General features: G+C 35.0%; 2 protein-coding genes and 2 non-coding genes across 4 annotated transcripts; all 4 read left to right on the forward strand.

Moving 5' to 3' along the window:
• The first annotated feature begins 1,807 nt into the window (after nucleotides 1–1,807).
• On the forward strand, nucleotides 1,808–9,073 carry LOC146915030 (uncharacterized). The gene is made up of 3 exons (XM_085721209.1): nucleotides 1,808–1,815; nucleotides 2,259–2,425; nucleotides 8,544–9,073. The coding sequence occupies exons 1-3, from the start codon at nucleotides 1,808–1,810 to the stop codon at nucleotides 9,071–9,073; spliced, it is 705 nt and encodes a 234-aa protein (XP_085577335.1).
• A 7,250-nt stretch (nucleotides 9,074–16,323) lies between these two features.
• LOC146915031 (rRNA 2'-O-methyltransferase fibrillarin 1-like) lies at nucleotides 16,324–20,855 on the forward strand. The gene is made up of 7 exons (XM_085717594.1): nucleotides 16,324–16,409; nucleotides 17,321–17,643; nucleotides 18,086–18,181; nucleotides 18,274–18,351; nucleotides 18,452–18,628; nucleotides 19,306–19,374; nucleotides 20,495–20,855. The coding sequence occupies exons 1-7, from the start codon at nucleotides 16,394–16,396 to the stop codon at nucleotides 20,669–20,671; spliced, it is 936 nt and encodes a 311-aa protein (XP_085573720.1). The 5' UTR covers nucleotides 16,324–16,393; the 3' UTR covers nucleotides 20,672–20,855.
• Nucleotides 18,937–19,007, forward strand: LOC146915032 (small nucleolar RNA snoR60). The gene has a single exon (XR_015016920.1). It is a non-coding gene; the product is annotated as a small nucleolar RNA snoR60 (small nucleolar RNA).
• LOC146915033 (small nucleolar RNA snoR60) lies at nucleotides 19,571–19,641 on the forward strand. The gene has a single exon (XR_015016919.1). It is a non-coding gene; the product is annotated as a small nucleolar RNA snoR60 (small nucleolar RNA).
• Nucleotides 20,856–20,933: the final 78 nt, after the last annotated feature.

A 20,933-nucleotide genomic window follows, 5' to 3' on the forward strand; every position in this document is an offset into this window, starting at 1 on the left:
GATGTCAAGTTGTTAAGATGATTTAAGATGTTAAGATGTCGAGTTGTTAAGATGTTAAGATGTCAAGTTGTCGAGTTGTTAAGATGTTAAGATGTCAAGTTGATGAGCTATTAATGAAGTGCTTTATGAATGATTATGATGCTTAAGATGATGAATGATTATGATGCTTAAGATGATGATTGATTATGAAGTTGCTTATGATGATTGATTATGAAGTTGTTTATGATAAGATGTTATATGATTTATGATATGAAGTTATGTAATTTATGATAAGATGCTACATGTTTACTAATGATGATATGTGATGATGTTTGTGATATTTATGATGATATATATGATGTTATGATTAAGGTGATATATGATGTTATGATTAAGATGATATATGATGTTTATGATTATTTATTACGATAATATAAGATGAAGTTTATGACTAATGTAGGAAGATTAATGGTACTAGTTAGTGAAGTTTAAGTTGTTAAATGTGATTGATGAATTATATGCTTAATATTGTTGTTGGTGAAATCTCACCCCTTTGCTTGAAAATGTTGCTCTTCGTATGAGTAACTTGCAGGTAACCAAGATTAGTTGCGGTCGTGAGTGGACTCCTCACAAGTGTGTCTTAGGTGCTCTGATACGTAACGGGATGAGACTTGACTTTACTTCTATTCCTTACGTATAGTTTATGAACTTTTATGTATAAATGACGAAACAAGACTTTATGAGATTTCATGATGAGGCTTGCGTGCCAAAGACTTTTATTATGTTGAACTAATTTCCGCTGCGAAGTTTTGAATTACTTATGTTAAATGATTTTGAAGAATAAATTGTTATTTATTCAGTTTAAGAATTTTTAAGAAGTGTAGCATTCCGTTTAAAGTTGTTGAACTCTGATTTTAAATAAGAAATTTTCTTGTTGGGAAAACGGGGTGTTACAAAATCCATCATAAACTAACTCAACGCTAGATGAGTGCAGTAATGACGAAAGAGTGGATCCAACTATGTTTTGACAAATTGTTAGATCATTGAGGTACCTATGCAATAGTAGGCAAGACATTTGCTACTCAGTCAGTGTAATCAGCAAATTTATGCATGATCTAAGGAAATCTCATTTGATAGTTGCAAAGAGAATCCTTAGATACACTAAGGGTACCATGAATTTTGGTCTTTTATTTCCTTATGGAGCTCAAAGTGAAGTGAATGAGCTCATAAGTTATTCAGATAGTGATTGGTGTGGAGACCTAACTGATAGGAGAAGCACTTCAGGTTATGTGTTCTAATTCAATGATGCTGCAATCTCCTGGTGCACCAAGAAGCAACCAGTCACTGCACTCTCATCATGTGAAGATGAATACATTGCAGGAACATTTGTTACTTTTCAAGCACTATGGTTGGATTCAGTGATGAAGGAACTTAAGTGTGAAGTGATGAAGCCTCTAACACTGAAGATTGACAACAAATCAGCTATAAGTCTTGCCAACAATCCAATCTCACATGGCAGAAGCAAACACATTGAGACCAGATTCCATTTCATTAGAGAGCAGGTGACTAATGGAATGATTGAGCTGCACTATTGCCCCCACAGAATTGCAACTCGCAGATGGATTTACAAAAGCAGTGAAACTTGACTGATTTGAATTTTTGAGGAAGAAACTAGGTGTTTTTGATGTGCAGGAGTTATGATTAAGGGGGAGTATTAGAATATTAATCAATAATTGTTTTGTAACCAAAAAGTTAGTTAAGTATTGTTTCAAAATTTGTTAGTTAGTGAGGTAACTTGTTCCACAGGCAAGTGTCAAGGTGCCTATATATGGCTTTGTATTGTGAAACATTTTAATATGAATAAGATTCACAATTTCATCTAAATTCTCTCCATTATTTTCTCTCTTTCAGTTGTATAACTTTTTCTGTTATTTCTCATCTTGCTAAAAACAGCTTATTTCCATAAACACTTTTGTTGTGCATAAGAACACAGTGTCTGTTCTACCATATTCAATCTTTAAAAATCTTTTTATCTCATGTCACAACAAAACATAGCTGCAAATATAATGAAAAATTTCAATGGCTAAACAAATTCATCATATTAATTATATCAAACAACATAATAATATACAAAGGTTGAATACATGTAACTTTAATATATGGTAGTGAGAAAACTTTATGAATGAAAGAAGAAGTTTAACATTTGAAATAAGACCATGAACAAAGGTGTAGGAAAATGTCAATGTCTTATTTTCTTATTTTCTTATGTTGCGTAACAGATGGCACAATGCCCGCAACCTTGGTATTCAGGTTATATCTTCGCATATCTTCCATGAAGGAAACTGTTGCGCTGACAAGTTAGCTGCTTTGGGACATTCCATAGTCGTTGAGATTTGGCTTGGCACACTTCCAGATGAGCTGATGGTTGATTTTTTTAGGGACAGATGTGGGTTACCTAATTATAGGTTTCCTTAACCTATTTTTGGGCTGTTTCTTTGATTCTACTGTTTATTTTTCTGTTTCTTTTTCAGTTTCTCTGGAGGGTTTTGGCATAGTCCCCCCCCCCCCCCCCCCCCCTCCTTTTGTAATTATTTTTTTCCCTTTTTTTAATAAAATTTCTTGAGATTGGCGGCATAGGAGGGTGGTATCTCGGGGTGCCATCCTAGTTGGGATGTCGATGATGCCTCCTGATGTAACACCCCGTTTTCCCAACATAAATTTTTTTTAAATATAAATCAGAGTTTAACAACTTTAAACGGAATGCTACACTTCTTAAAAATTCATAAACTGAATAAATAACAATTTATTCTTCAAAATCATTTAACATAAATATTTCAAAACCTCGCAGCGGAATTTAGTTCAACATAATGGAAGTCTTTGGCACGCAGGCCTCATCATAAAATCTCATAAGTCTTGTTCAACATTTATTCATAAAAATCCATAAATAATACGTAAGGAATAGAAGTAAAGTCAAAGTCTCATCCCATTACGTATCAGAGCACCTAGACACAATGTGAGGAGTCCACTCACGACCGCTTCTAATCTTTATTACCTGCAAGTTACCCATACGAAGGGCAACATTTCCAAGCAAAGGGGTGAGATTTCTCAAACAATAATATTAAGCAGGTAACTCATTAGTTACATTTAACAACTTAAGCTCCATATGATTTAACAATTATATTCAAATACATAGTTAGTCATCAATTCATATTAGCAATATATGTCATCACAATCATAAACAATCATAATCATATTCACATGTCATCATAATCATAAACACCTTCAATTAATACTTTCATAAACGTCATCAAATAACATCAAATATTAATCATAAAAACATCATCACGTGTCATCAAAAATATAGTCACAAACAATCATCTCCTAGCATCAATATTAATTACAACCATCATTACCTTTCATCAAACTATATTTATAGCAACATCATATATCATCCACATATTAATCATAAGCATTATCGAAAACAACTTAATAATCAGATTCATAATCAACTTCATATGTCAACGTAATTCATAAACATCATCTTATAACATCATAAATACAAACACAACGTCATCATGTATCATCATAAATCTATTCATAAAACATCACATATCATTATATCATAATTCACATAATATCTTATCATAAATCACATAACATCATAATCATTCATCATCTTAAGCATCATAAACAAACATCATCATTAAATCATAATCAAGCATCATCATTAAATCATAATCATCAAATCACAATCAAACTTCATAATCAAACATCACTTGACTCGACAATACGACTCAACTCGACTATGCAACTCTTAACATCTCAAATCATCTTAGCATCTTAATAACTTGACAACTTGATATCTTAACATCTTGACAACTCGACAACTTGACATCATAACATCTTAAATCATCTTAAACATCTTGATGATGCAAATGCATTTGGTACCAATACAGGGCATCAAGCCCCCAACATATATGAGCGTAAATAGGCTCTTCAGGGCATCAAGCCCCCAACAAAAGTAAGCAAAAGCATTCCAGGGCATCAAGCCCTCACCAATCGTGTGAATGACTAAGCATTCCAGGGCATCAAGCCCCCAACTTTGAATGAGTATTTAGACAACTTCATGAACATCTCTTATAATTTCATTATTATGGAAAACTTCTCAAATCTTTACAACTTAGACCGACTTATACGACTTCACTAAGATTCAACAGCAACATAGACAGCATATGAACAGTTCACAACATATTATCATCGATGAATGAATCACATTAACTTAAAACATCACAAGTATTCACTTAATGTATTTATAACAACGTCACTTTACTTATAACACTAATCAAGGTTCAACAGCAACAAACAACAACAAATGCAGCATATAACAGTGCTTGAATATCATATTATCATTAAAGAAAGGATTTGCATCAACATGAGCATCATAAATAACACATATAGTGTATAAATAACAATATCACTTCATAAATAAATCTTAGTCATCTAAATCAGATTCTGGACAGCTTTAATCATTCTAAACAACTTTCCCTCTTAACTCTAGGATCAACTCATAACTACACGTGCAAAAAGGATCGCAAAAACTCAACAAGGTTGTCTGATTTTTAGGTGCTCGCGAGGCGAGCTCATCCACTCGCCATTGCGAGTTCATGTTTCAGGGTTACTCGCCATTGCGAGTTGGTCTGCTCGCGAGGCAAGCAAACTTCTGGGTGCTCTCGGGTTCTTGACATTTTTCACCAAAAAGTCCCGTTTTTAACTTCCCTACGTCCAATCCTGACCCCAAAACTTGCCTAATCATTCTTATAACTATTAAGGCACTCAAAACCATGTAAAACTTCACCTAAAACATCAATTACAAAATCATGATTTCGCACTGGGTTACTCGCCATTGCGAGTTGAGTTGCTCGCGAGGCGAGCGATGAAGTTCATCACTCGCGAGGCGAGCTCAGCTACTCGCCATTGCGAGCGATGAATGTCAGCTCGGGCAGAATTCTAAAAATCTCAACTTTTCATATATTCTCATGGTTCTAACATCAAAACAACTTCTAATAATCACCCTATGGATCATCTAAGGTTTGTACACTATTTTCACATCAATTCATCCAATTTCCATCATCTAATCATCAAAACCGCTCAAACCCTAATTTCTTAAAATCTTACAAATTCATCCTAACTCTTGTTAGATGCAATATAATGATTCACAGGCTTAGTATTAGTGAAAGATAGTCTCACCCTTACCTTAGTATGAAGAAATCACAACTCTCTCTCTCTGTTCTCCTCTTCTCTTGACTTTTCTCCCTTTTCTCCTCTTTCTCCAAAAAGCGGTTTTAACGTAAAAACTCTTTCTAACCTAAGCTTCCATATTTATAATACCAATCACTCTTCCTAAATCTATTTAGGCCCAATAACTTATTCTTCTTTCTATTCTAACCTCCAATTCTACTTACACTAATAATTCTCATATTCTAATAAATAAATAGAATAATGCCACATAATAAAATACTAACACCTCATATATATAAATAATTCACATAAATAGATTCTAACTTAATAAATATAATTAAATAAAAGGAGGGTGTTACACCTGATGCCTGTTGTAATGCCCTATTTCTATTAAAGCGATAAAACACGCGAATAAAGCATATATTCAAGAAATAGACGCTACGTCTCAACAAAATCCAAAAACAACATGCATGTATAACAATATCTCAACAGTCGCAGCGGATACAATTCATACATCTCCAAAAAAATATATGCCATGATCAATACACATCATCATATAAATTCTCCAAATCCCGACAAGTGGGTCAAATCTCAAAAATAAAATAAATCCAACAAAAGCATAAAGACACCGACAACCTAATCAGAGCCTCAACCTACGACTCCAAAACGATAACGGAGATTAGCTCCTACTAACCAAGCACTCACCAAAAGCGAACTACTCCTGCACAACGTCTACCCATCCATACAGACAGGTAGGCGGTCAAAATCACTGGAGGTTAGCTTCACATCAATCATAATTAATATAGACAATTTGACGTAAATAAATCAAATCAAGTCTCAGATATTTCACAAGAGCATTTAACTTTCATATACACATGCAACCATTCCAATTATATCAAACATGTAATCATCAACCACATTTATCACCAACAATCATCATTCACGTGTCACAAGTACGACATCATGCCAATATGCAATGCACCTACTAAACACATATATGCATGTGGTACCATATCAACAACCATTAGATGCCAACAGAACATCTTAAGTAAGAGTACACATCCCCTTACAACCAACTATGTAAAAGTACACCTCATTTTACATTTCTCATATGACTCAATATGATTATGATGCATGGACATACAACGACGGCCCAATAATGCAACTTACAACATAAACAACTACCAACGACAATGTAAAAGTACACCTCCAATTACATTGACTAATTCAACAACAATTGCATTATCAAGTACTCATGTCCATAAATTCAACAAATCACAATGCAAATAAGAGTCTTCACCATGATATCAATAAACACCAACATCGGTTGCCACATAAACATTAATCCACAACAACTACACAACTTAGTCCAATAATTCAATACACTTTCTCATAAACCAAGTAAAGTGGAAAATACAACACCTCATGATACACATCATTTTCAACACCTAACAACCATTCATATTTCCTCATTTAATCATATAAAACTATCCATAAAAGATTTATAAGGTAATCGGCTTTTTAAAACCATTTTCAACAAGGTACGTCTATCATTCCACAATTTTAAAATAATTGAAGCAATTGAACCAAAACCAAGTAAATAAGATCCAATGCCTCAACTAAGTATACCTCTAGGCCACATATAAGTGCAATAGAGTATACATATACGTTTCACCGACTAAATACGACGAAATCATGAGAATCACAAAGTTCGTCTCTCTCTCTTTATCACTTTTCAAGAAAATCCCATTTTCAAAGCAAAACAAGTTAAGACTTGATGAAACCAATCACAACCATTTTTAGAAAGCATATAATCAGTATACAACCTTAACCCTACTCCAACTCCGAGAGAAAAACGAGTTTCGGAAAAATCGACGTTCTTGGACCATTTTTCAAAAGTTAAGTTCAATTCACAAAATCAAGTCCAATTCGATTCAAATGGTGTTTTAGTAGGTTTAAGTGTATAAACAGAGGTTAAACAAGTCAAAAGAAACATTTTAGAAAGCCCGGATTGGTCCCCAAGTGCAAGAAACGAAAATCAAAATTTGATGAACTGGGCTTAGCACGCTTATGCGACGTCTGCTCGCTTAAGCGTCCAAGTTCCAGTAACTTCTGGACTGGCTCGCTTGGAGCACGCTCGTTTAAGCGTGGTCTGCACGCTTAAGCGTCCTACATCAGTCTGTCAAAAAAAAACTGTTACGGGTTCCAACCCTTTTTCACCCAAAATCCCCAATTTTGATCTTCAAAATGCCCATACTTGTTCCAAAAGATGTTTACAGGTCATATACACTACTAGACACTTAAACATACATACAACTTGAGATTAAAACTTCAATTCATCAAAATTGACCAATTCACCAAAACTTCTGCAACTTTCAACAACAACAACAATCTCATCATAATTCACCAATTCATGATACCCAATGCATCAATTCATCAACAACACATCTAACAACAACAACAACAACAACATCTAATCATGAAATCATCCACAATTTAACAACCACAACTTCATTCTTCATCAATTTCACACCAAAAACATATCATATTCATATATACCCATTTTGACACACAAATTCAACAACAACAACACAATTATCATTCAATTCATGTACATAATAATATCATCACAATTAAGCACGAATTTCTACAACCAAATTCAAATCAACCACTTATTTAATTAAGCACATAAGCAAAAGATTAGGGAATAAGCTACAACTATTAATTATGGTTGAATCTAACCCCCTTACCTTAATCCTTCTCAAACTCAAGTTAAGGCTTCACTTTAGCTCTAATTCTTGAATCTCTACCTTCCTCTAGCTCTCTCTAGCTTTCCTCTTCAAACCCTTATCTTCTCTTGCTCTTTCTCTCTCTATCTCTTCTCAAAATGTGTAAAATGATTATGGAACCCTATTTTCTCTAAAGACTAGAGTTTATATATGCTCTACATAATTGGGCTCAACTCACAATGCCTTAATGGGCCTAACCCATTTACTAATCTAATTCAAAATGTTTCTACCCATTTAACGGTAAAATGTAAGAATAACGGTCACTTACCAGTTATAAAACAATTCACTACAACTCCCTAATACTTAGTAAAATAACAACGACTCTCACTAAGCACTAAAAATAATCCTCATCAAAATTACTAAATTACCCCTACTCCCAAAATGACCAAAATACCCCTAAGTCCAAAATGACTAAAATACCCTTCTAACACCATATTCTAATAATTTCAACCAAAATACACACAGAGGCAATTAATCACACATGAGCATATATAAACACATATTCAGCTGTTGAGGATGATTGGCATGCTTTTGTAGGTTGTACGGTGGCGAGTGAAAGTTGGTATTTGGCAGGACTTTCGACTGTGATGCAAACGAGAGTTGGAACTGAGAGCAGTTTGGCAAATTTTGTTTTTGACATTTGTTGTTTAGAAAGCCGAGACATTGCTGGTCGGGTGGCATTACTTCTTTGGCAAATTTGGGCTGCACGTAATGATATCATTTGGAATGACGCTCATCATACTTCAACAAGCATTGGAAGGACAGCACTAGATGCATGGAAGCAATGGCAAGATGTTCATAAACATTCCTCGCTACCAATTGTGCAACACAGCCAGAATAGAGTGCAAGGGAGCAACTCAGTTTGGGAGAAACCGAGCGAGACATGGTTGAAGTGCAATGTGGATGCCGCGTTTCATGATCGTAACCATCTTACATCTTTTGCGTGTTGTGTTAAAGACTCCCGGGGGCAATTTATTCGGGTGCAAACGAAATGGCAACGGGCAAATATGACAGTTTTGGAGGGGGAGGCAGTAGCATTACTCGATGCTATTCACTTTCTGATATGAACAGATGGGACCGGGTTGTCTTCGAGTCTGACTCCGCTAGTCTTGTGCAAGCTCTGTCGTCTCCGGGCCATGGTGATTCAGAATTATATGCTATTGTTTCTAGTATTGTTTATCAGTTATCTTTACATTCCAACTTCGAGGTGAAGTTTGTTAGGAGACAAGAGAACATGGTTGCTCATACTTTAGCTAGGATGGCCTGTTCTTGGGCTAGTCACCGTATTTTTAATTCTTATCCTTCTTGTATTGAACATTGGTTGATTAATGATAATAGTTAACTTTGTTTTGGTAAAAAAAAACATATTAAAACAATTAAAATAAATCTAACGAAAATCGGGCTGTTACACCTGTCCTTTCCGCTTGCTTATCAAAAAAAGATATACAATGTGCTCACATATTAAAAAAATATCTACAAAAACCAACCATGAGAACACGATATACTGATCAGTAGAAAAGAAGACTTTGACACTTCAAGTATGCTCAAAATATGTCATTGCAGAAGAGATAGGTACATGTTTCCAAGTGCTAACCAAGGTCATGAGACTTTCATAGTTCATTTCTGCAAAATTTTGAAATAAAAAATTCAATGATTGTACTATTTCGTAAAAATAAGATAAATTTATTTCATAGCTTATAGAAATATAACATTGTTACCTTGGAAATCGATCAATGATTTTGAGTGTGCTATTATGTAATACTCAATTGATAAGTAAATGTTCACTTGAAAACTATACCTATTATAAATACATAGTGCACAGCATGGACAAATTATAGATACATAGTACACAGCAAGCACAAATGTTGAGGGAAAAAAAATGAAAAAAAAGTCAAGACATTATTTTTATGTGTGGAATGCATTGAAGTAGTACTTATCCCCAGGTACTAGGTTCGATTCCCACGGGAGGCAAAAACACTAGTAGGGTGAGGGGGCTAGTGATTAAGTCGGTGAGTAACAGTGGCGGATGGCCAGACCGGGTGGGGTAGACTTGCACGGATGGTGTGGGTCCCACTTGGGCTGTTACAGAACGCACCTCACCCAATGAGCTCTCTACTACAAGGAACCCAGAAAAATGGGTTTCCTCTCGGGAAACCCTCCCAAAACTTCCCCAAAATTTCATTTTTGATCTCATTTGTCACAAAATTGTAGTATAAACATCATCCATAGTTAATACAATAAAAAGGAACATTTAAAACACATCAAAACATGGATTCCACTTTTAAATTCATGAATTCTTCACTCAATTTTCCAAAACTCAAAAACATCTCATAATCGCTTTTAAATCTTGAATTCATCACTTAAATTGCATACAAACAACACCTAGACATACCCAATCATTTATCAAGAGTATACATCATGAATTCAACAACATTCAACAACAACATCTTGATGTTCAAACATTTAAGTCAAAATCTTGAGAACAACTTATTCTATATCATCAAATATGAATTTAAGCACATAAACAAATTAATTTCACAAAGTCCAACATACCAATAATTAACATAACCAATTAGCACGAAAATCAACTTAACATAACACCAATTTCATGAAAATTACATAATCAAACATGACCCGTAATCACTCTATCACTCATAATCTCTAAATGGTGAATATAAACTTTCATCTTACCTCAACCTTTCAAAAGCTAACTTTAATCTTCAATCTATTCTCCCTCTTGAACTTTCTCCTAAGATAGATCTCTCATTCTCTTGAAATTCTTTCTTCCTCTTTCTCTCTATTTCTCTCTCTTTGCCTCTTTTCTTTAAAATGAACAAATGAGCTCTTGACCTAATTTTCTCTAAGACTATTATCTTATATACTCTTGGGCCTAGTCACACTCAATAATGAGCTTAGTAACTTTCTACCACTCATAAAATGTTACTACACAATTACTTCATTAAAACCCTCACTCATACATCACTATTTTGTTAATTACTTAAGTTACTACTATTTTCACTAGCGAAAAGACAAGCACTCACGGGTCTGTCTTTCCGCTCTTTTTATTGCGCTAACGTTTGAAAATTATGAACGGTGTTTTTTTATGAAATTATAATTTTGATTAAAAGTAAAAATATAGATGTTTATTGCTTTCAAATTATAACTAATCGAACTAAACATGATTATTTATTTCAATGAAACCAACAATATAACAAAAAAAATATAATCTAAATTCTTATCTTTTTAATGACACCAACAACAATCACTATTATAGAATTTTTTATGTTTAAGGGTATAATTGAGATAATGAAAAAGTAAATATAGATATATCTAGTTGTTACACTTTTTAAATGATAATGGAAAAAATTGAAGACATGTATTATTTGTTACATGTATTATTTGTATTTAAAATTGAGGACATTTTTGAAAAGAGAAAAAACCAACCCAAAAAAGCTGAAAGAGGTTATTTTTTTTATATATAGCATAGATTAAATAACTCTCCATACCCATAAGTACTAAGATACCCTCAATATCTCTAAAACCCAATTAACCCAACAATTAAAACACACCAAACAATTAAATAATAAATAATAAAATTAAATAAATAAAATCCTAAAATTGGGTCGATACAAACTGTGCTCATGATCCGGTTCTATAAATACTATGAAGACCAAGTTTTTTCATTCTTTCACATCACACCACAATTCCTCATCACGGTTCATCTAGTTCAGAATGAACTAAACCTAACTAGATTGCCTCTTTCCTTCAAGCCATCATCTTGTAAGTCATTTATGTATATGTATTTTGTGGACTTTGAACTTTGAGTCATTTATGACTATATTCAATTTATAACATATATTTAGAATTATTTTTGTTTTGGTAGAATCCTCGATTTTGATTGTGATTTTACGATTTACGATTTTACTATCCTATATCGATTTTATAATAGTCCTTACGTAAAATCATTTGATTCTAATTGCGATTTTACGTTTTGCGAATTCGCTATTCCCCTTCGCCTAAAGTAAAATCCTGATTTTGACAACCTTGATCATCTGGTGCAGTGCCGGTGTCGTTTCTCTTCTCCCCCGATTCAATAGAGGAAATGTGTTGAGAGAGAGATGCAATGATTGTTTGGTCTTGCGGTTGGGGCAATAAAAAAGCATGGCGAAAAACCACTTTAAGACAGAGGCTTAGTTTTGTTACTTATGAAATTCACAGGAGAGCCAGACTCCAAAAAGGGTTTGTCAAACTTGTACCCAAAGAGTATTGAAGAAGATCTTTCACGTGATTCTCTCTTAAAAGAAATGGTCAATTGTGTCGTGGCCACATGATTGTTAATTGAGGTTGTTAAGGGTATTTTAGTAAAAAATCTTAGGGTTTTCCAAAGGTTTTTTTTAGGGTTTGTTAGCAGAACTGTATCCCTTTTATAATATTAAGATTCAATAAAACGTCTTGAAAGATCAAAAGCAGGGAAATAACCTTGAAGCCATGGAAATCAACCGAAACCAAACAGCTCTGTCACCGTACTATGCTTTTTACAAGTATATCCTTAGTGATTCTTAGGGCATAGTTATTACAGACGTTATGGTGAGAAGAAATGAAGTAAGGAGTGAAGAAGATAGGTGAATTCAACCTCAGCCTAACTTGTGACATGTGCTACGAGCTGCAAATCACAGAGTCATAATGGAATTTGCATGATTCAACCATTGCATATCTTGCATTGTGAATTATGAGCTTCGCATCGCGAGATATGCACAAAAGATGAGGTATTGCATTTTGTTTAACTCATGTTGTTAGTTATATACTCGCGTCGCGTGCTAACCTTCCCTAGTTTTTAGGGAAACACACACCTATATAAGACAAGCACCTAGATTAGTGGAAAAACATCTTTTGACGAGAAGGCGAAGGCCGAAATGCAATTTCAACAGATTAGGAGCGACTGAAGCCAATCGTGAGCCAAGGAATCATCAACCCGTGATCCTTTACTCATGCTTTCTTATTCATATTCAATAGTTAATTGTTTAGGAATAATGAGGAGGTAACTCTATCTAGGTTAGGTCATGAAAGAGGAACTTCCCTGTAATTGTTTGATTATGTAACTTTAAATTATCCTTTTGATATAGTTAATTACTTTAGTATTTTATTTAGTTAAATTTATCCCTAATGTATTTTATGCGTTTACTGTTCAGGACCGGTCAGAAGACCAATCCACGATGTCACGTGGCCTAAACTTACACCGCCTTAAGGCCTTGCGCATGAAGGAACACACCAACTTCAAAGGCACCGCATCGCATACAAGCACTCCCCCTGCAAGGATCACCTTACATGTGTCCTCTAACCGTTCCTAATCACACGCTGCAAAATCCGGAGGCGGATATTCTCAACGCGCGCCTATATAAGGGTGGCATTGCTTCACCCTCAAGGTACGATTAACTTTTCACAACACTTTGTACACACTCTTTCTCAGTTCCATAACTGACTTGAGTGTTGAAGTGCTAACATGCCTGCATGCACCTTTCGTTCCACCGCGAAAACTCATCGACACCGTACCAGAGCACTTTTCGCCACTATTGCCTCTCATCCATCCTCACCGAAAAGATCAAGGTAGAAGGGTGCTTAATAGACGAAGGTAACCCCGTAAACATCTTATATCAAGGTGCCTTCGATAAGCTATGTCTAAAGAAAGAGGATCTAAGGTACTAGTTACGAGACGAAAGCATCTGGCCCTAATGTAACAAACACACGGTCATGAGGATACATCAATTTGGGCGTCAATTTTGGGGATGGAACCAGAAATCGAACCATTAAAGTTCCATTCCAAGAGGTTCCCGGGTCCCCCATCTATACTCCACCTAAAGATACAACGACGAGAATGGCGAGGTTGTTACATTCCTAGATTTGAATGGCGCTAATAGGAGCTATGAAGCCCTCTAAGAATTCGGACCCGCTTCACTCGGAAAGAATGACAAAACACAAGACAACGCTCTGTGAAAAGGGTTGTACGGACAATAACGAAGTAGGCAAAAAGTATAAAATAAACTCCTGAAAATTCAAATCATTAATTTTCAATAGAAAAAAACATTTGAATAAAACCACTGTATAAATATCTTCACACGTTAATGAAATGGGCTTGCTTCCCAAAAACATACATTTGTTGTGTATGTGATTGACATGACCTAATTCCAGAAGTGCAATGGTGCACACAAAGGTTGGTAGAACTTCTGCTTTTAAGCGGAACGATAGCCTAAACAACCGTGGCAGACCCACCAGGGGCTAGCTACCCTTCGGGAAGAGTGTCTCGCCCCTTAAAAGCCTTGTAAAGGGGGCTAAACCTTGGCCGGTCATGTTCACCTGGGCATCAAGATAAGGCAAACGTGCGGAACCAAAAACTCGGGTGCCACTGCAGCAACATGAAATAAAATGCAAAACGCGAAGGAGAAACGGATAAAGACGCTAGATGAAATCTACTGAACGTGACATGAAATAAAATGCGTGACGCGAAGAGGGAGAGAAGAAGGCGCACGAAAAATGTAACACCCTAATTTCCAACATTGATTTAATAAATAATGGGAATAAATTTAAACAAAAAAGATGTTACACATACTCATCAATCATTCATTAGAATAATAAATAATACGTTATATTTCATAATGCGGAAAATACTTCAAAAATATTTCATAAAATGAAGGAGTCTGATTCACAATTGTCATTGTGGAAAATATCATAATGATTTCAAATACTTAAGATTCCTAAAATTAAACATTCAATGTTTGACCCCAACCCTATTGTTACAGATCAGAGAGCGTGATTATTCTACTACATAAATAATTAGATAATAGCTACGGAAGTATATCTCCGTCGCCACCTTCTAAACGTCCCGCAAACTAAAGCTCCTCGTCCTGAGTGTCTGTACCCGAAGAGTACAGACACCATAATACACAACAACAACAACAAAGGGGGTGAGAATATTCATTGTAACATATATTGGGATACATGAATAATATATAAATAGGCATAACGACTTCCTTAAACTGAGCTTTCGAAGCAGAAACATCCGCCTCTAAATTAGAAAATTTCAAAGCACCCTCATAAAGGCTTTTGGTCAGACGGGCACGATCAACACTCAGATTTGTCACTTTCCTTTCAGAAGAAGAAAGGTACGCCCAAAGTTTCTATTGGCTAGTCAAAGCCTACTTGGCCTTCTTCTCGACCTCCACAACCTTAGCAGTGGCTTCCTCGAGTTGCTTACCGGCCTCCTCAAGCTTCCTGTCGGATTCAGCGAGCTTTTGGTTAGTGTCACCAAGGCTATTCTCTGCATTTCCCTTCAGTTTCTTCACAGACTCCTGATGAGCAGCATTAAGCTCCTAGAGCTTCCTCTCTACTTCTTCCAGTGCGCGAGACACATTATCAGCCGGACGATTAGGGGTAGCACTTGGGATAAAATCGTAACCAGCCATCATAGTGCACTGGGCGGAAATCTTATAGGCGCTAATGGCACCATCAGCAATCAACTTCCTCCGTTCAACAAGATCCATGCAGGCAAAATAACTCTTATACCACGACGTTATGGCCTCCATAAAATCTTTTCTAGACTTCGAAAGAGATGAAGTAGCCGTGTAAAGATTTAAGAGCAGAAATACAGGCTCCGAACTTGCTTGGGAAGCAGGCGCCAAGGTGACGACTTGAAGGACGGAACTAGTATCACTCCCAACAACATTCAAATTACCAGTTAGGCAACCTCCTTCTCTTCAGTAGGAGGCTTCTTGGAACACCCCCTGTCATCAACCTTATCGCTCCCATCCTTGTGAGGGGCGCCTCTCTTAGACCCGCCATCCTTTTGACCAGGGCTGCCCAAAGGAGACTTGAGACGATCCCTGGAATTATGAGGATGTTTCTTCTAGGGATCCTTCCAAGAAGGTCCCCTCTTGAGATCCTTGGCTGAGTCGGGTTCTACCATAAACTTCCTAAGACCGGGACTGATGGGTTTTGTACCAAAAAGTACAACCCGCAACATCAGTTAAAGTTTACAACCTGCGTGAGTTAACCCACACAGTATGAGTTAACTCACGCTAAAAATACCGAGCGTGACTTAAGCCACGCAGGGTACTTTCATCCATTCAGTTGGGAGTGAGTGTTATTTGATAGGAGAATTATATCGCATTCGTAGTACAAGAAAAATATATTGGGCTTCTCATTTTGGATTTTCGGGTCAACCCGTTTCCCGTGTCTCTCTTTTCACTCCCGAGGCATAGAAAAAAATAAAAAAATCACAAACCCTAATTTCAGCTATAAATTCATTTCCTTCTGCTTAAACCCTATTCTTCTCACGGTTCACTGTTGTAAACCTTTCTCGCCGCTAACACCAATCTCTTTGCAATCTCTTGAACATGGCTCCTCCTCGAGGTATCAAAAAACTCTACTATCCTTTTTCTGTTTCAATTTAATTTTCTAAATTTTTCAGTAATTTTGAATAAAAGAGTACCCTCGTGTTTAATTTATCATATTTGATATGGGTTTGGTTAATTATTAGTTGATTGAATAGAAAGTTTGGATTTTGAACTCATTGATGATATTATTTCATATTTTTTTTAGCTTTATTTGTTGAAATGGGTTTAGAGTAATAGGCTTGAAGGAATGATTATCGTTTGTAATTTTTTTTTTTAATGAACTGTGTAACGTTTGAGGATCTAGCTTGTTTTGTGTTTGAGAAAACACTACTAATATTTTCTGTTTCAATCTATAAATTTCTTATTTTTTTTTATTTTTTTAATTAAAGAGTACCCTTTTGTTTATTTTGTCATAATTAATATGGATTTGTTGAAATATTAGTTAATTGATTAAATTTTTTGGATTTTGGATTCATTGATGATGTTTTTGTTGGGTTTCATTTATTGAAATCAAATGGGTTTATAGTAATAGGCTTGAAGGAATGCTTTTTATTTAATTTAATTTTTTATGAACTGTGTAGTGTTTGAAAAATGTTTTGTTTTTGTTACTTTCATTTGTTTAAAGCAAATGGGTTTATAGTTAGTGGGCTCAAAGCAATAATTTGTAGGGATCCGGTTTGTGTGCAGTCGGAAGTGACGACACTGCAGATAGTCAGTCACATCTTAACTGTCCGATAAAAGCCTAGCTTAAAATCTATATATCTATATATGCTATTATGCATGCAGTTTGACTGTACTCATCCGAATCCAATTTTTGCTGGGCTTTTATGAACTGTGTAGTGTTTGAAGAATGTTGATTTTATTTGTAGAAGCATGTTGTGATCTAGCTTGATTTGTGTTGATAATGGAGTTTTTGAATATGTGCAGGTCGTGGTGGTTTCGGAGGAAGAGGAGGTGACAGAGGAGGAAGAGGTGGTGGTGGAGGTAGAGGTTTTGGTGGAGGAAGAGGAGGAGATTTTAAGCCTCGTGGTGGAGGTAGAGGTTTTGGAGGAGGCAGAGGAGCCCGTGGAGGAGGAAGGGGTGGTGGTCGTGGTGGCGGAAGAGGTGGAATGAAAGGAGGAAGCAAGGTTGTTGTTGAGCCCCATAGACATGAAGGTATTTTCATTGCTAAGGGTAAAGAAGATGCTCTTGTTACTAAGAATCTTGTTCCTGGTGAAGCTGTTTACAATGAAAAGAGAGTTTCTGTTCAGGTAATTTATTTTTGTACTTTTTAAATTTTAACTGAATGGTAATAGATTAAGTTAAAAATACATATGCATGTTTAAATTATGCAATTGTTTAAGTATATACTTTATTATACTCGATCCTTATTTATTTTAATCATTTATACACTGTACATTATGTTAATCATTTATATTCTACATACTGCACTATACAATAATGTGCACTCTTTTACTTGTACTATACTATAGAATAATGTTCACTCTTTTACTTGATTTTACAACAACAATGCCTTTTCAAACCATGCAAATAATTGTGTGCTCTATTAGAAATTTAAGTTTGATTGTTTTTTCCGTCAAAAAAAGTCTGTAAGTCTGTTTTTGGACGTGTACAAACTTTGGCTATTTACTGTGTAGCACTTCCGTTAGTTTATTGTGTCATTACAATGTGTATGATTTTTACATTGTGCAGAGTGAGGATGGTACAAAAGTTGAGTATAGAATTTGGAACCCTTTCCGCTCTAAGTTGGCAGCTGCTGTCCTTGGTGGTGTTGACAACATATGGATTGTAAGCGACTTCGTTTTGCTTAGCATAATCTCATACTCGACATTGTCTTTCAGAAGCATTATATTGACATATATGTTTTCTATTTTATAAAGAAACCTGGTGCTAAAGTCCTGTACCTAGGAGCTGCTTCAGGGACAACTGTCTCTCACGTGTCTGATATTGTTGGTCCAGTAAGGGTTCATTCAAATTTGTATATATATATATATATATATATTTTACTTATTACCTGTTGTCTAAGTCTGATTGGAATATCATATTCTGTGTATGTAGACTGGAGTTGTGTATGCAGTAGAATTCTCCCACCGAAGTGGACGTGACTTGGTTAACATGGCTAAGAAACGTACTAATGTCATTCCCATTATTGAGGATGCTAGACATCCAGCCAAGTATAGAATGTTAGTTGGCATGGTAGATGTCATATTTTCTGATGTTGCTCAGCCTGATCAGGTGTGGTCAATTTTTTCACTGATTTATCTTAAATGATGGTACCAGAATATTTTGGCCTGAACGTTATATATGTTATATCACTAATATTTATCTGCTGCTTCTAGCCAAGTATATAACTGTCTTCTTATCTACTTGTTTTTGCATGGATCAACAGTTTTAACATATATACACTGATTTTAAAGCTTACAGTTAGATTTCATTTTTCATGTTTTGCTTAGTTTCTCTAAACTTGTATTTTAAATCCCTTTTTTTTTTTGTTTTCCATCATTCATTTCAAAGTATAAAAGGTTTCTGTTACTACAATATCAGTGCATATGATGAGTTACTCGGATTCCCCTTCAAGACTTCTTGAATGACGTAGACCCGAGATGCTGATGCACATAAAAAAATTTGCTTCTCTTTTTTTATGCAATCTTGTTATGTTTTTTCTTTTTCAGTGCTACCATTTTTATTTGACATTTTGAAGTTTGGTTTTCCTTTCAGATTTTTCATTATTTACATCTGATTGATTGTTTTCTATGGAAGAATCTCATTTGAAGATATATATATATATATATATATATATATATATATATATATATATTTTTATAATACACTGTCACCAAAATATGAGTTGGATGAGACTCCATGTTGTGTAAGTATCAGTTTTATTTGTTCTAATTTGATGAGTGCTGCAGGCAAGAATATTAGGGCTGAATGCTTCATATTATCTTAAAGCCGGAGGTCATTTTGTTATATCCATCAAGGTTTGTTTAGAAGCCAAATTTAATTTGATATGACTTTTATCACATTGTTTCGTTATCTGTATATTGGGTCCTGTTTAGTTTTCCCTAGTGTTCTGATTTTTTCCTTTCAGTTTTTAGGAATTTAAGTATGATTTTGTTTTTTAATTTTCATTTCCATGTATCAAGTGTTTTGGTTACAACATATATATGTATATCTGTGCATGTGATGAGTTACTCGGATTCCCCTTCAAGACTTCTTGGATGATGTAGACCCGAGATACTGATGCACATCAAAAGTTTTGTTTGTTTTTCTTTTTTATATTGTTCTATTATGCTAAACAACAGTGCTGGTTCAATAGTGACTTGCTTATTAAGCACTTTGGATTTTGTTTGAGATTTCATTTTTTTTTTTGCAGCAGTCTTTTTTATTTGTCTTTTCGATGTTTGCTTTTCATATTGATTTTTCTTCTGTTACTTTTGAAAACTCCACATAGTCTATATATCAATTTTGTTTATACTAATTTGATGACAATTAGCCCAAATGCTTCTTATTATGGCAAAGTTGGAGGGCATTTTTTTAGGCATTATCTAACATGCACAAAATAGTATTGTACCATGCATAAATTTGTTTTTCACCATTAGATCAATACGTCTAATCTAATCACATCTCATTTGATCAAATGGCGAGACTTATTGATCCAATGGTAAAAACAAGCTTGTGCATAATGCAAGACTTGTTTCACTTGTGCATTATAGACTTGGCCATTTTTATATATCTATCAAGGTTTGTTAAATTTATGACTTTTATCACAATAAGGCAAAGTTTTATTTAGGTTATATATTTCCGGGAATGGATTCTCTCAATTTTTCTGAATTGTTACATGTCAACCACAAACTAAATATCCTCTTTTCTTTATAATTTTACTTCTCTTTTTCTCTCATGTTTAATGTAGATGTAACCACCAAGTAAAATTGATGGTTTCTCTTATTCATTCCTGTAAATTAACCCCCTTGTTTTTTAAGTTTGTTTTGTATTGGAAACAGTTAGAGTTTTCATTTTAGTTTTCATTGGATAGTAAATGGATGTCCAAGCTGAGAAATAATCTAAAATTAAGTTTAATCAATTTATTTTGTATGGTAGGCCAATTGCATTGATTCGACAGTCCCTGCCGAGGCAGTGTTCAGCAGTGAGGTGAACAAGTTGAAGGCAGATCAATTTAAGCCATTTGAGCAAGTCACTCTTGAACCATTTGAGAGGGACCATGCTTGTGTTGTTGGTGGATACAGAATGCCTAAGAAGAAAAAGGATGCTGAATAGCCTAGCCTGCTTTTGAGAAAGCATGGGAATCTGTAACTTTAGCAACCTAGGATATTTTTGATGACAATGCAACCTAGGATTTTAATTTTGTTTTAAGGAATTCTCTCCTAATAAACTCTTATTATGTGTGATATGTGTTAAGAGTTTGTTTGCTTAATGATAATTTGTGTGGTTTATAATTTGCAAACGGATGTGCTACTATAATTTAGGACTGCTTCTTTTCCCACCCTATGAGCTTCACATGCGTTCTATGCAGTTTGGA

Source organism: Medicago sativa, chromosome 6, assembly GCF_051527215.1.
Source record: "Medicago sativa cultivar Bolivia chromosome 6, Bolivia_mono, whole genome shotgun sequence".
In the NCBI taxonomy this organism is placed as follows: Eukaryota; Viridiplantae; Streptophyta; class Magnoliopsida; order Fabales; family Fabaceae; genus Medicago; species Medicago sativa.